This window comes from Octopus sinensis, linkage group LG8 (assembly GCF_006345805.1).
Source record: "Octopus sinensis linkage group LG8, ASM634580v1, whole genome shotgun sequence".
Classification (NCBI taxonomy): domain Eukaryota; kingdom Metazoa; phylum Mollusca; class Cephalopoda; order Octopoda; family Octopodidae; genus Octopus; species Octopus sinensis.
The window spans coordinates 5158395-5175433 of NC_043004.1; the positions used below are offsets into that span (position 1 = coordinate 5158395).

At 37.3% G+C, this 17039-nt stretch overlaps 1 protein-coding gene across 1 annotated transcript in view; it reads right to left on the reverse strand.

Moving 5' to 3' along the window:
- LOC118764472 overlaps positions 1 to 14632 on the reverse strand; it is a 31995-nt gene extending 17363 nt beyond the window's left edge. Inside the window, exons 1-4 of the mRNA XM_036505194.1 lie at positions 14462 to 14632; positions 6800 to 7025; positions 4847 to 5037; positions 604 to 1105 (exon numbers count right to left, since the gene is read on the reverse strand). Of these exons, the coding sequence (XP_036361087.1) occupies positions 604 to 1105; positions 4847 to 5037; positions 6800 to 6992 (886 nt within the window). The 5' untranslated portion in view covers positions 6993 to 7025; positions 14462 to 14632. The remainder of the gene's footprint in view (positions 1 to 603; positions 1106 to 4846; positions 5038 to 6799; positions 7026 to 14461) is intronic.
- Between the last annotated feature and the right edge of the window lie 2407 nt (positions 14633 to 17039).

The window sequence follows — 17039 nt, forward strand, 5'->3', positions numbered from 1 at the left end:
AAGGGCATCCAGCCGTAGAAACACTGCCAGATCTGACTGGGCCTGATGAAGCCTTCCAGCTTCACAGACCCCAGTTGACCCGTCCAACCCATGCTAGCATGGAAAGCGGACGCTAAACGATGATGATTATTATTATTATTATTATTATCATCATCATTATTATTATTCCATGTTTGACTTTTGCTTTACATTTGTACAAGTTGGCTCCAAGTCCCACCCAGAGACCTCAAGAGACAACAAGTTGGAAGTTCATGTTGGTGTTATCCCTAGGGTGCCATATATTTGGTTTTGTACGTAGTGTTGTACTAGTGAATGTCTAAAAAAAAACATACGAAAATTATGTTTGTTTTAAAACTTGAGATTACATAGAAAGTATTTTGCGTAGGATATGAGCAGTTCCCATGAGCACTATCTTTTGTTATTATTATTTTTATTATTATTATTATTATTGTTATTATTATTATTGTTATTATTATTATCATTATCATTATTATTATTATATTATTATTATTAGTAGTAGTAGTAGTAGTAGTAGTTAGTTTTATGATAAGCAAATTTTAAAAGGCAAACAATGGTGCGAAATAAGAAGTAACTTCCACAAACCTAGAATTTGAAAAGACATGTTGTCGGTGTTTATTGGTTGTAAATACGTTTGATTAAATGGGTCTTCATAAGGTTGTGGGTCTTTGGTCTTGCACTTTGTTTCACGGGTATGCTTTGGACGCTGAAGAATCGGCTGACTTTTGATGGTCCTCTGGACAGTAGGTGGTTTGAAAATTGATGCCAATCTTTCCTCTGGTGAATCACCAGTGTCTAAAACATCTCGAAGGTTAATTGGCTCTGAACAATGAAAATGTGTGAGATTAGCATTAATTAATCTGATTGATTTAATTTTATCATATTCCGTAAGCTGAGATATTTTTATTCTTTTCTGTATAGTTTCTTGTAGCCTTTCCAGGTGTATGATATTACTTTCCAGCCTAGATTTTAAACTTGTGGTTTTGTTCACTTTGCGTTCTTTTCTAAATACTTCCGATTTACTCCTTCCAATGTATTCAGTATTTCTGCCAAAATATGTAAATTCTAAACGTATTGTTCCATATTTCTGAAATAAAAACAAGACAGAATGTCCATATAGTATAAAATCAAAAGAATGAAAACGAACTATGACTTTTATTTGAAGTAGAAAAAATGGTAAGTATTGAATTCTTTTGAAGTGCTACAAAAACATATACTTTGAGACAAAATGAAAATTAGAAATTGTTACATTCTTCAAGCCTTTCCCAATGATCTTTCTAGAGAATAAGAAGGGAACTAGTTTCAACTAGGAATTCTTATAAGTAATAGGCATAGGAGTGGCTGTGTGGTAAGTAGCTTGCTTACCAACCACATGGTTCCGGGTTCAGTCCCACTGTGTGGCACCTTGGGCAAGCATCTTCTACTATAGCCTCAGGCCGACCAAAGCCTTGTGAGTGGATTTGGTAGACGGAAACTGAAAGAAGCCCATTGTATGTATGTATGTATATATATGTGTATGTTTTTGTGTGTCTGTGTTTGTCCCCCCCCAACATTGTTTGACAACCAGTGTTGGTGTGTTTACATCCCCGTAACTTACCGGTTCGGCAAAAGACACCAACAGAATAAGTACTAGGCTTACAAAGAATAAGTCCTGTGGTTGATTTGCTCGACTAAAGGCGGTGCTCCAGCATGGCCACAGTCAAATGACTGAAACAAGTAAAAGAATAAAGAGTATGTATCATACGAAATGCAGATACGTTGCAAAAGGCAAATTTACTGTAGTATTCATCAGCAGATCATATCTCTTTACCAGCGTCACCTTACTGGCACTTGTGTCCCGTGCTAGTAGGGTGCTAAGAGCACCATCCGAGCGTGATCGTTGCTAGAGCGGCTAGCTGGCTTCCGTGCCAGTGGCATGTAAAAGGCACCATTCGAGTGTGATCATTACCAGCGTCGCCTTACTGACACCTGTGCCAGTGGCATGTGTAAAAAGATTCGAGCGAGGTCGTTGCCAGTACCGCCTGATTGGCCCCCATGCTGGTGACACGTAAAAGCACCCACTACACTCTCGGAGTGGTTGGCGTTAGGAAGGGCATCCGGCTGTAGAAACTCTGCCAGATCAAGATTGGAACCTGGTGCAACTATCTGGTTCTCCAGCCCTCAGTCAAATCGTCCAACCCATGCTAGCATGGAAAGCAGACGTTAAACGATGATGATGATGATGATCCTGTGTTTAATGACATAAATATATTAGTAGCTGGCAAAAATATTGTGATAATTGCAGTATGTTACTGATTAATATCTTAAAACCACTCTCAATTATCTATCATTTTATAGTGTTGTGCCACTTATTAAATTTGAGCTGTGTTCCTAATGTTATCTGATGAATATCAAAGTTTCAGGTAAGCTTTGTAGTTACATGCAGAAATCCTGAGGGAGGAAACTGGCAAGCAGCTGTGATAGAAGGTGTTACCTGCAAGCAAGCACAGAACTGTCTATAAATTATACGAGGTGAATTTTCTTATTTGAAACCTATGTAATTTATCATAATGTTTTTTTTCCGAGAGTCTTACATAACAAATATCCTAGCAGTAGCAACAGTGAGAGTGCTATATGTGCATTTCCGCGTCTTTGAGCTTTGTCAGTAGTGTGAATTCACTGCCAGCTACATGCTATGTTTACCTATTATACGTGGGCCAGTTAATTTCTGACCTGCAAAAACTTATTGGACATTTATAGGTACAGGTGTGGCTGTGTGGTAAGAAGCTTGTTTCCCAACCACATGGTTCCAGGTTCAATCACACTTTCATGGCACCTTAGGCAAGTGTCTTCTACTATAGCCTTAGGCTAACCAAAGCCTTGTGAGTGGATTTGGTAGATGGAAACTGAATGAAGCCCGTTGAGTGTGTGTGTGTGCATGTGTGGTGTCTGTGTTTGTCCCCCTGTCACTCCTTAACAACCAATGTTGGTGTGTTTACATTCCCTTAACTTGGCAGTTCAGCAAAAGAGTTTGATAGAATAAGTACCAGGCTTGAAAAAGAAAAAAAGTACTGTGGTCGATTCATTTGACTGAAATTCTTTAAGGTAGTGTCCCAGCATGGCCACAGTCTGATGACACACATGCATAACTGCACACATGTGCATATCCATGCATAACTGTATGGTTGAGAAGTTTGCTTCACAGCTGTATGGTCAGTTATCCTCACAACCATGCAAACAAATATCTTCTACTAAAACCCAGGCCAAATAATGTCATGTGAGTGAATTTGGTAAATGGAAATGACCAAAGTAACTTGGGACCTATGAAAGGAAAAGTTTATGAAGCGAATCGTTTCCTGGATTCTCATGCACCATTTGAAACCCAGTCTAGATTTTTCTGTGAGTCCCCACCTAGTGTTCTTGGCATTAGCACTAAAAAATTTATGTAAGTTGACTGTTAACCTGTGACTATATCTTGTCAAACTTAGTTCAAAACAAACTAAAACCCTTTTGTTTAGCATGACGTAATTTAATTAGAACAAGAGCACTCAGAAAGTGCAAACCTCTGCCAAGGCAACACCAATGTCCTCTCAATGATTAGCCAGAGAGGATTTTTAAAATGAGAATATCTAAAATAAACTCTACTGCTCTTACAAATGAGAATACTAAAAATGAACCCGACTGCTCTCAAAAATTAAGTAAAAAAAAACAGGAAAAATAATCTAGAATCCTTGTTCAGAACCAGATCAATCCCAAAATCTAATCAGTTTGTGCCAGTCACAAGGACAAACATCCCTGAAAGTTTCATCCGAATTCATCTGGTGGTTCTTGAGATATCTTCCCCACAGACAAACAAACAAATAAACATGACTGAAAACAATACCTCCGCCTTTGCTAAGGCAGAGGTAAAGATACTATAAATACATAACCCAAATTAAATTCTCCCTCTTTCTTCAGTGCCTTGCCCAAAGCTCATTGTTCTTTCACCTGGTACCTAACAGAAGGAGCACCTACTGCATGTTTCTGAGGGACTATACAACTCCACCCTCTTTACTCAGCAACCTAGTGGAGTGAATTGTTTTATTCTCTTTCTCTCTTTTTTCCTTCCAACCAGATGAACACAGCTACTTAAGAAATTCTTAACAGAACTTTGACTAATCTTTGTGCAACTCGAGGAAGTTGCTTCTTATATTGTAACAGTAAAATAAAGACCATTCCAACCACGAGCGTAGCTAGAGTGTGTGCCACCCGGGGCAACTCTTCCATTTTCCACCCCTAGACCCCACAAAAAACACACATTGCCTAAAGCAGACCTAAAAGTGGTGCCCCTTTAAAAGTGCCACCCCTACTGCCCCTCCCCCAAGCAATGCTAGTGATTCCAACCATCGTTTTTTGAAAAAAACATTTGAACAAGGTCGTTGTCAGTGACACTGGACTGGCTCCTGTGCAGGTGGCACATAAAAAGCACCATTTGAGCGTGGCCATTGCCAGTACCACCTAACTGGCTCTTGTGCTGGTGGCATATAAAAGCACCCACTACACTCACGGAGTGGTTGGCATTAGGAAGGGCATCCAGCTGTAGAAACTCTGCCAGATCAGATTGGAGCCTGGTGCAGCCATCTAGTTTGCCAGTCCTCAGTTAAATTGTCCAACCCATGCTAGCATGGAAAGCGGACGTTAAACAATGATGATGATGATGATGATCCATTACATTTACATTACTCCAAACACATGAAAGCAGGACTAACTAAAAGTCTGAAAACAAGAATGCATGTTTAGGACAAAATTATGAAGATGCTCTGGACGAGCAAAAGGCAAAAATGTAGGAAACTTAAAGTACCCAGCCTACCTGTGGTTTCACTTCATTAATATTGCTTGATCTAAATTTAATAAAGCCAACAGTTTTATGACTTGATATTTGTTTATTCTCCAATAAAGTTGCTAATGTCATGGTCAAATCGGTATTCAGAAATCCAGGTTTTACACGTATCATACAGCAATCTTTCCATTTGTTAGAATACAAGAATTTCCAGAAACTATCTGCACAGAACAAGGAAATAAGAAAAAATACATTAAAACTTTTGAGAGGAAAACAAAATTATTGGATTTACCATCCACTGTTCAAGAGACAGACCTCACTCATCAACCAGTAAGGTGGGTGGGGTTGAAGGTGCATTGCTTAATGGATAGGGTATTCAGCTTATGGCTGTAAGGTTGTGAGTTCGATTCCCAGCAGTGTGTCGTGTCCTCGAGCAAAACATTTTATTTCATGTAGTCCCAGTTCATGCAGCTGACAAAAAAAAACCCCAGTAGTACCGTAAATCTTTGAGTATAATCTGCATTTTTTCCCCAAAATCCCTAGTGCGTATTATACACAAGGTTAAAAATGAAAAATATTTTCTAAGCAATGTCCGAATCTCTAATTGCTGTCTGGCAATGTTTATTCAGACACATTTTGTGATGTCGGGCACAAAATATACCTTAAGCTAAGCCTGAAAGCAATGAAGTCATAAAAGAATCATCCATAACTTGCAGTAAGCAACATTTATTAAATGTTATTACTGTTATTTCTTTATTTTCTGCAAACAAAATGCACAAAAATGCTACACGTTTGCATTATGTTATATATATACAATAATAATAAAGTACATTACCATATACAGTTTTACAAACCAAGGACATTATATAGCCCTCTTTGATTCAAGTTAGAGAAGGAGTGCATATTATACACAAAGTTTAGGTTTTTCAGAGGTACAGCCCCCTAAAAATCCCCTGTGCATTATACTCAAGGGCGGACTATATTCGAGGATTTACGGTACCTATATTTCAAAGGACCAGCCTTGTCACATTCTGAATTTTGCTAAGTCTCCTTGAAAACTACATTATGAGTGTGTCTGGGGAGCACTCAACAACTTGCACCATTAATCTCACGAGTAGGCTGTTCCATTGTTGGGTCAACTGGAACCCTCATCAACATAACAGACAGTGCTAGTTATGGCAGTGTTACTCATTTGTATCTGAGTGACTAAAGCAAAATGAAATAAAGAGTGTAGTAAGTCACCTATGTAGAAAGTCACCAATTTAGTGAGGGTGTTCGTTTGTTGTGTCTACAATTTTAGTGTGAGTGCATTTATAGTGTCACCAGTGTAGTGAGAGTGTTGTCAATAATTTATAGTGTGGAAGTTGGTAAAAGGAAAAATATCAGAAAGCAATTTTTATTCAAAAATATTTTTTAATTAACATCACTTGACAAGTAGTAAGATGTGTAACTTGTATGTATGTATGTGTGAGTCAGGGAAAGCTTTTATCACTTATGTTTGTACAATAGATTTAGTGGTAAGTCACGAGTTGATATAATTCAGAGTTAGCCTCACAACAAAAATGTGAAGAACAAAGAGCTGTTCCATGTTGAAAGAGAGATGTGATATAATTCAAAACTAGCAGACACGAAGTTGGTGTGCAAAGCAAAGTTGCCGCTCCATGTCGAAAGATAGATGTTACTTTTCTGCTCTCTATCGGCTAATTAAATTAAAACTCTCACTTCTCTTCATGGGCAAAGAACTGCCTCTAGTATTGATATATGCCCAGCTCTGATTGGCTGGAGTTCTTATAGTGCAACAACATGGCAACAAAAGTAGCATTTCTGACTCACTGCAAGAGTTTTTCTCTAGAGCACCAACACATTTGGGAACTGAAACAGCGACCACATGATTGTGAGCATAATACCTCTAATTACTAGGCCATACCTTCACTGCCTGTTGGAGTGTGTTTAAGTTATTCAAATCATTTAACTTATATTTACCTGAATCAACCTCTACACTATAAGCTGGAATTTTCATGTCATATGCTTCACACACAATACTTTCCTTGAATGTTGGACGTAGGAAAACATTTTTGTAGTCGATTATACTAGAGCGTTTCTTAGAATTTTCTACAGGGCCTGAAATTAGCGGGCGAGTTGCTTGTGTATAAAGGAAACGTTGCGTGCTATTCATAGTTCGTCAATAATTAATATATCTCATTCACATCTGCAGAACAGAAATAAAGAAATGGAACAGATGAGAGAGAAATAAAACAAGAGAGAGAGAGAGAGAGAGAGAGTAAAAAGAGGAAGAGAGAACAAAGGGAATAAGTGGAAAGGGCTTTGAAAGCACGATTCGATATCGATCCTATTTGTAATGCTTCGATTACTAAAAATAATCCCACCTCAGAAACCTTTTGATAGGCACAGATACGGCTGTGCGGTTAAGAAGCTCACTTGGGAGCTCAGTCCCCTTAGACAAGTGTCTTCTGCTATAACCCTGGACTGATTTATGCCTTGTGAGTTAATTTGATAGCTGGAACTGTGGGTCGTATAACATATATATCTATATGCATACGTGTATTCGTGTCAGTGTTTGTTCCCACCAACATCACTACCACCACTTGACAGACAGTATTGGGTAATTGTTCAGTTTAGTTATATAAAAATTAAGGGGCAGATAAGTAGTTCGGTGGCATAAAGAGTCTCGAGGAAGTGTTATTTGGTCGAAGTACCTGACCGCACAGAAGAAACTTTAACTGAGCTGATACAAAGGTAGATTTTGCCTGTGTCTCACACAATCAGCGATGGATGACGAACATATAATAACATTGGTATCCTCAATGGTGGTGCCTACAACAACATTTTGTTGATCCTCATGATCAAGACGTCCACACAAAATGTGGAAAATATGTTAATGCGGGTGAAACGGAAGTTGAGACGACAGTTTGGGACATGGGACGAATTGTTTGTTTCATATCTGTATGAGTTTCTCTGGTGTAATTCCACTGAGAAAAAGAAGACATTTGTTCACTTTCTGGCGGTGATCGCCAGTCTTTATGCTGTATAAAACGCAAGCTGCTTCTTTTACTACTCATCTCCCCTTAATTTTATTTCTTTTTATTCTACTAAACTGAACAATTACCCAGTATTGTTTTGTTTACATCCCTGTAAATTAGAGTTTTAGTAAAAGAGATGGATAGAATAAGTACTAAACTTTAAAAAAAAACTTTTTAAACATTAAAAGAAACCCAGCGGTTGATTTGTTAGATTAAAATCTTTTAACGCGGTGTTCCAGCTTGGCCGCGGTCGAATGATTGAAATAAATGACAGGCAAAGAAATTAAATGTGCTTTCTTCTCTTGAAACTAAAAAGTTTAATAGCAGTGTTCCTACAAAAATTAATCCCTTCTCGAGTCTCTAGGAGCCACAGCGTAAGTACTCATCACCAATTTCATATAGCATTAAGCATATGAGATACAAACATTTTCACAGAGTATGGCGGCGAGCTGCAGAAACGTTAGCACGCCGGGCGAAATGCTTAGCAGTATTTCCTCTGCTGCTACATTCTGAGTTCAAATTCCACCGAGGTCGACTTTGCCTTTCATCCTTTCGGGAGCGATTAAATAAGTACCAGTTACGCACTAGGGGTCTTTTCCTTTAGAAAGGCAATTTCTAGTCACCTAAACACATTTAAACTTCGTATACTGGTAGAATGTGTTTATAAAACATCATTTTTTCTTGGCTTTATTGAGAAAATTCTATAGTTTGTAAGATATTTCCACTTTAATTTCGAGCATTTCGGCAATTTTAACCAATCGCTGACCTCCATTTGGGGTGAAAACATTCCGTGCTGTATGAATATGTCCCTCGTTTAAGAAACAGATTGGGTTTATTTACATTTGCGAAGTAAAAAAGATACCCTTCCCCAACCCCTAACCCTAACCCTAAAACAGATTGAAATGCAATAGATCGATACTTGGGTTATAATTATGGGTGACATTTTCATACGACAACGCTACGGAAAATGGGATTTTTTTCTAGCGGTATCAAATGAAAATGTCACCCATAATTATAACCCTAGTATCGATCTATTGCATTTCAATCTGTTTTAGGGTTAGTGTTTAGTTAACTAGAAATTGTGTTGACATGTGCCGTTCAAAATGAAAAGATCCCGCACTGGGGTCAATATAATTGACTTAATCCGTTTTTGTCTGTCCTTGTTTGTCCCCTCTGTGTTTAGCCCCTTGTGGGTAGTAAAGAAATAGGTATTTCGTCTGCCGCTACGTTCTGAGTTCAAATTCCGCCGAGGTCGACTTTGCCTTTCATCCTTTTGGGGTCGATTAAATAAGTACCAGTTACGTACTTGATCGATATAATCGACTTAATCCGTTTGTCTGTCCTTGTTTGTCCTCTCTGTGTTTAGCCCCTTATGGGTAGTAAAGAAATAGATATTTCGTGTGCCGCTACGTTCTGAATTCAAATTCCCCCGAGGTCGATTTTGCTTTTCATCCTTTCGGGTGTCGATAAATTAAGTACCAGTTGCGTACTGAAGTTGATCTAATCGACTGGCCCCCACCTCCCACAAAATGTCGAGCATTGTGTCTAGAGTAGTAAAGAATATTTTCAAAAAGTTACTGTCATTAACTTTTCCTTGTAAAGGAAATGGAAGTTAGAATCTTTCATTAAATACAACAGCATTTACTTTGACGTGGCGGACAAGGAAGATGTTGATAAATAAATGTCTTGGTCACAGATACAACGTATAACGAGGCTTAGATTTGAATAAAAGTACTCAAATCGTTATTCTGGTTGATGGCCAAGCCAAAACAAATAGGCGGAGTTGCAATATCAGTTGGCATGAACTTATGGTTTCGGAGGTTTTTTAAAAAATTTTGACAGAAGCAATTGATAAAGAATCACCTGTTTACACACACGCACACATATATAGAATACAAAAAAATGGGACAAGAAGGGTATCTTTTTTTCTTCGCAAGAACGCAAAACATCAAGACAGATGATACAAAAAATGGACAAGAAAAAACAAGGACGGATCATTCAGAGTTTTCTTTCATCAGTCGAGTTCCAGATTAGATTTGCAGTTTCGGCTGGTTATACTCGAGACTGCTCCAATCTGGCCAGCCCCAAGGAAAATCTAAGCTAAAAGCACTAGGTTCCTTGGATGAAAGCAGGGAATGTATACGAAAACAAGGACTAATGCAGGACATTAGCAACAGGTGTCTCTCGACTAAGGACGAATTAAATTTATTTATATATAGATATATATATATATATATAACGTGGTCACGTGACCGACCAGACCATCAGATGTTGTTACACATCGCTAGTCACAATGCGTTCGCATTGTTTTAGCCTTCAAATGACGCCACCCCACTGGCTAAGCAAGCAGGCCAACAGAAGAAAGAGTGAGAGAAAGATGTGGCGAAAGAGTACAGCAGGGATCGCCACCACCCCCTGCCAGAGCCTCGTGGAGCTTTAGGTGTTTTCGGTCAATAAACACTCACAACGCCCGGTCTGGGAATCGAAACCGCGAGTCCGCTGCCCTAACCACTGGGCCATTGCGCCTCCACACACATATACATACATACATACATATACATACATACATATATATATATATACATATATATATATACATATATATATATACATATATATATATATACATGTATATATATACATATATATATATATATATACACACATACGCGCGCGCGCGGCTGTGGTTAAGAAGCTAGTTTTCCAACCACGTGATTTCAGTTTCAGTCACTCAGTGCAGTACCTGGTGCAAATGCCTTCCAAGTGAATTTGGTTGTCGAAAACTGTTTGGAAGTTGATTGTGTGTGTGTGTGCGCGCGCGCGCAAGTCTATTCCTTGATTCACCGTTTTTTAAACCGCTACAACAAAGGTTTGAACTCAGATTACGTTGAGCAGTCGAAATGAACTCTATACTTTATTTAGTTCAGCACTCTACATTTTCAATCACGTCTACTGTCCTAGATATTGATTTCACGCTTTAGCACCGAATCATAAAATTTCCGAGGCGGAATACAGTCAATTAAAGGCTACGAGCTCGCAGGATCATTAACACGTTTGATGAAATGCTTAGCGACGTTTCTTCTGAATCTTTTCGTTTTGAGTTCAAATCTCGCTGAGAGGCATTTCTTTTGCCTCTTCATGTTCTGATTTCAAATCACGCCGAGATCAGTTTTGCCCTTCATCCCTTTGAAGTCCTTAAAATAAAATACCTCAAGTACAGGGGTCGATGTACTCGGCTTATCTCTTCTCTTCAAAATTGCTGGCCTTGAAACCCTGTAACTGACTGGTGTCCTATTATGGGGCATGTTGAGATCTCGGCCACTTATATCTCACGGAAAACGGATAACCAGCCTTATGTTTCATAGGCTTCAAAAAAAAAAAAAAATCGATTAACATTGATAAGTAATGGCTGATATTTACATATACTCGACCCAAAGAATTCGGAAAGCAAAGATATTTAATCTGATATGTTACCGTTTCTATCACTCCACAGTTCTGGCCGCCTTATCTATAGGAATTCATTACTGTGAAGGAGATTAAAGATGGTAACGCTTCGACTATATGTCTTTTAAATATTCACATACAAACATCCGGTTTTGCCCTTTCAAAACCGGCCAGAACTTATTGTTCAATATTCACGATGTTGACCTTTAGTAAGACAATACATCGTATACCTACATGGTACAGAGAATGTAATTGAAAGAAAATCTTGCTATGTAACTCTGAAAAGAGAGAGGGCAAAGTTTGAAGTTATTGTTTCTACCAGCGGTTATATGTTATTCGAGATATTTTTGGAATATCGAAGCAGAAAAAGGCAAGACTTCCGCCCGTGCCCTCCCCCCACCAAACCATCCTTTTCAAAAACTTTTTTTTTTCGACACAAACCTACCTTTTCGGCTAAGGGGAATACGAATCTGCAAAAAAATTGGCAAAAATCGACATTTCTAAATTACCACCCCCACCCCTATTTCTTTCATTTTTAACTTTTTTCACAATTTTTTTTCCTCAAAATATGCGGGAAAATACAGAGATTATGATTCTGAAAAAAATTTCCCAAAATCTTTGTAAAATTTTTTTAAAGAATTTTTTCTTTTCTAAATATGCGGGAAAATACGGACATCAAGATTCGGACAAAAGGTCAAAACATTTCTGTACTTACGGTTACGGTTTTAGGGTTAGTGTTGCGGAAAAAAGTCAAAATTGAAGAAGTGGGGGGGGGGGGATTTTCACAATGCCGATTTTTGACAATTTTCCCGAACCTCCGTATCCGAAAACGGGATTTTTGGCAAAAGAAATTTAAAAAGTAAACAAATTTGGGAGAAAATGGGAGGTGACGAGCGGAAGTCTTTCCCAGAAAAATACTGTAAAATAAGTTAGGTATAATTATAAGATTTTTCTTCTACTGTAGATATTTCTACTGATATATGTATTTATATGAATACCTCCATCAGTAAAGAGGCTTTGTGCTTCCGGCCAGCATGTCTGATGAGTCATCTATATTGCTTGGTGCAATAGTAGATGCAAAACTTGTGGTAACTTTCTGACCAGTTATATGCCATAACCAAGAATACACTACTCGAATACATAAAGGATATAACTGGTCAAAATTTATTTTGGAGTGTGCTTTTTTCTCTGACTTGTGGAGAACTGACCGATATATATATATATATATATGAGAAAAAGAAGAAAATGAAGGATGCATTAGGATGCACAAGCCAGTGGCGAATGCAGGCGTTGCCCTGGCAACATCCTTTCTAACCGCATTGTTGCAAATATAACATTGTTATTATATTTCCAGCAGTTTCACAACATTATTGTTTCATAGGTCTATTTGTTACGAATTGCGATTTCCACTTTAATCGTATTTTTTTCAAAACTTTTGGGCAGCACTCCCCAAAAAATCCATGACCGCGCACCCCTCTGCAAGCGCACATATCTGAATTTAAGACTGAGTCTATCAATGATTAGCCAATACATTGGGATGTAGTTCTTTTTCTATCAAATTCTTACTCTGACGAAATGTTCAATTAACTATATTCAGTATGAATCTTTAATTTAATTTCTCTAATTTGAACATTAATTGAACATGGAAATGATTGTAGGTTCTATGAGTTTGATATTGTTCGGAATTGAATTAATTTTAATAGATTGATGGCGGAGGTAAAGAATACGTACACCATCCGTTTTCGGTGTAACAAAAAACCTAACCTAAGCACTTGATGTGCGTGTATTCTTAACTTTCACCAAATTGATGTCTATATGTCAATTTCTCCGTTTCCTTTTTCTCGTACATAAATGATAATTTACCCATATCCATCAATGCGAAGTGGAGGCACATGGCCTAGTGGTTAGAGCAGTGGACTCGCGGTCGAGGGACCGCGGGTTCGAATCTCAGACCGGGCGATGTGTGTGTTTATGAGCGAATCACCCAAGCTCCACGCGGCTCCGGCAGAAGGTAATGGCGAACCTCTGCTGACTCTTTCGCTACAACTTTCTCTCACTCTTTCCCCCTGCATATTGCAGCTCACCTGCGATGGACTAGCGTCCCGTCCAAGGTGGGGAACCTATACGCCAAGGAAACCGGGAAACCGGCCCTATGAGCCAGGTGTGGCTCGAGAAGGAACAAAAAACAACAACAAATTAATGCGAAGCTAACATCTTTTGGTTATTTTTACTAATACACTGGATATAACTGGGAGACTTGGAGGCTTACACCCATTCAAAAGGAATTTATATAGTTGAATTAATCAAATATATATACGCACGCGCGCACAGATAATGCGCAGAAAACAAGCTGCCTGGATATCAAGTCACTTTCACTTTTGAACATTCTCTATGAGGTTAGATAAAAAATATAAAGGTTACTATAAATTATGTACTGATATCACAGAAAATAATAAAATCTCTGTGTAGAAAAGAAAAGAAAACCAAAAAAATTCCTTCTCTTCACGTTTTTCTTCGTAGTTGAGAACTAAAGGTCGAACGTATCAAATGAAAAACGGTTGTGATATTATCATATCCCCACTAATTATTTCAATAAAACCGAAGAATATTATTTTGTATGCTAAGGTTTCTTTTATATATTTTTTCTTCTCTGTAGTTTTTTGGCAACGGGAAGAGGAAACTTTATATATTTTAGATAAAAGCATTAACGATGAACTCGAAGTAGAATGTTAACGACCAGAAAACGAAACTTACTTTTAAATTGATATCTCATTTATTTTTCACCTAAGATGATATGTCATTAAAAAAAAAAAAATTTAACATAGCTAAAATACTTCGTTAGGTTAACAGCTGAAGAAAATTGAATCTTTTCTCAAAGCCATTATCAGAAACTGAAATCAGGTTAGAGATTCGAGCCGTTGGTCGAAAACATCTGGCTCAGTCGTCAAATGAAACCAGTAAAATTTAGTAATATCGAATGAATCCATATATGGACAACAGGCGAGATTGAAGCCAAAGCACAAGATAAAAACTTAATCGTTGAAAATATGATGTGAGACCAGAAATTTTATCAAATGAACAAGATAGCAAGAAGAACGCGATGTAAAGAGATGACAAACCATTATAAATACAAAGAAACGTATTTTGTTTTGTAATTCACCTGTTAGCTGAATGCAGACGACATCTTATAATTAGTGTGTCGATTTAACATCAGTTATTATTTCAATGAGTGGATGATAAATAAATAAACGGGTATAATCATCAAATACGTTATTCGTCTGCAAGCTTGTCTGTTACGATGGAAATTAAATGACTGTTGGTATTTGATATTTTTCTTTGATGATTGAAATCTGGTCTTTTTTCTCTTACGTCACTTGCTCGGGGAACGCATTTTGAATAAGTTCAACCGAACTACCCCAAATAACTTTGAACACGTTATCTATTGCTGTGGTTACTGTTACAGAGTCAATCCTAGCTTCAACAGCTATGGTTTTATATGCTGTAACTGTTATGAAGTTATTTAGTTATGGGATGCAAGTTATTTTGCACTAGGATGCAACATCCTATTCTATTTATTTCACTCTTATTTCAGGATTTTGCAAATATTTCAGTTAAAAATTGTTTCATACTGTAGCAGTTAGCACAGCGTTTTTACGTTTTGCTCCGAGTGCGTTTCAAATAATAGTAAAACTACATACATACAAATAGGTAGAAAGAAAGAAAGATAGATAGATAGATAGATAGATAGATAGATAGATAGATAGATAGATAGATAGATAGATAGATAGATAGCCAGACAGACAGACAGGTAGACAGACAGACAGACGGACGGACGGATGGATGGAGAGTGCGAGAGAGATATTTTTCTGAATTTATTCACGAAAATAGTCAAAATCTTTTCAAGCAGCGCCTCAATTACAGTGGTCAACTAAAGATTTCTTCGTGAAACCGTAGGGAACTAGTGATGGTCTATGTTTTTGCAAATAGTAAGTAGAAAAAGTTCACAAAATGGAAGAAATGAGAGATGTTTGTCCAAAACATCCGTTTTCTCCTCTTCACGAAAAACTAACATATTCTACTTTGACATAAGACCAACACTTTGTAAGTGAATATGGTAGATTCTTCGTCTGTGGTGATAAACAAGCATATAATTAACAATTTCTACTCTGGAAATTAACGTTGATTTGAGTGAATATTCCACAAATACGAATTCTAACGCAATTCATAGGCCATTTCAGCGGGATACAATATGACAAGGCTAAATTACAGATATATGATTTAAAAGTAAGACGTACAGACAATTGCGGGATCTTTTCCTTTTGAACGGCACTTTTCAACACAATTTCTAGTTAACTAAACACTTTTAAACTTCGTATACTGGTAGAATGTGTTTATAAAACATAATTTTTCTTGGCTTTATTGAGAAAATTCTATATGTCGTAACATATTTCGTCTTTAATTTCGAGCATTTCGGCAATTTTAACCAATCGCTGACCTCCATTTAGGTAAATAACATTCTGTGCATAATGAATATGTCCCTCCTTTAAGAAACAGAGTGGGTTTATTTACATTTGTGAAGAAAAAAAGATACCCTCCCCCCCTAACCCTAACTCTAAACCTAAATCTAAAATAGATTGAAATGCAATAGATCGATACTAGGGTTATAATTATGGGTGATAATTTCATACGACACCGCTACGGGATATTGGATTTTTTTCTAGCGGTGTCAAATGAAAATGTCACTCATAATTATGGCCCTAGTATCGATCTATTGCATTTCAATCTATTTTAGATTTAGGGTTTAAAGTTAGTTAGTTAGGGTAAGGGTTGGGGAAGGGTATCTTTTTTTCTTCACCAATGTAAATAAACCCAATCTGTTTCTTAAAGGAGGGACATATTCATTGTGCACAGAATGTTATTTACCTAAATGGAGGTCAGCGATTGGTTAAAATTGCCGAAATGCTCGAAATTAAAGATGAAATATGTTACAACATATTATGTTACAAAGTGCCGTTCAAAAGGAAAAGATCCCAATTGAGTCTTAAAAAGGCTGAAAGACAAAGATGACTATGTTTGGGATTTGAAATCAAGAAAGTAGACAGTTGAGTAGTTCAGAACAAATATTTTTTCCTTTCCGCTATGGACACAAGGCCTGACATTTTAGAGGAGGGGGTTAGTCGATTACATCGACCCCAGTGCTCAACTGGTAGTTACTTGATCGACTCCGAGAGGATGCGAAATAAAGTCATCTCTGCAGAATTTTAATTCAGACGGACGAAATGTCTAAGTATTTTCTCCTGTGTGCAAATGATTCTGACAGCTTTTCAATGGTCAAATATTAAAAACATTTGTAACAATACCAACACCAGCATATTTTTTTCCAACACTTTAAACGTTAGTTCTCCCCTCTCAGAATATGTAGATAATGTTTCTATTTTTTGTTTGTAAGCTTAAAATATGTTTTTATTAAACATTTATTATTGACAATGCATTCATAAATAAAGTACAGAACTGGGAGTGGTTATTATCAGTTTAGCCTAAAGACAAGTAAATTCGGCCTAGCCTAGCCAAGAGACAAGTTAATTCGACTTAAGTCGTTTTTTGACTTCGTGTCTAATTAACGATGTAAGTGAGGAATGCCTATATAGTGATATCCTATCTTTATTATAAGCTATGTGCTGCGCTCTGAAACAAAACAGCCGATATAAAATCAGTAGTGAAATACTGAACTAAGTAGA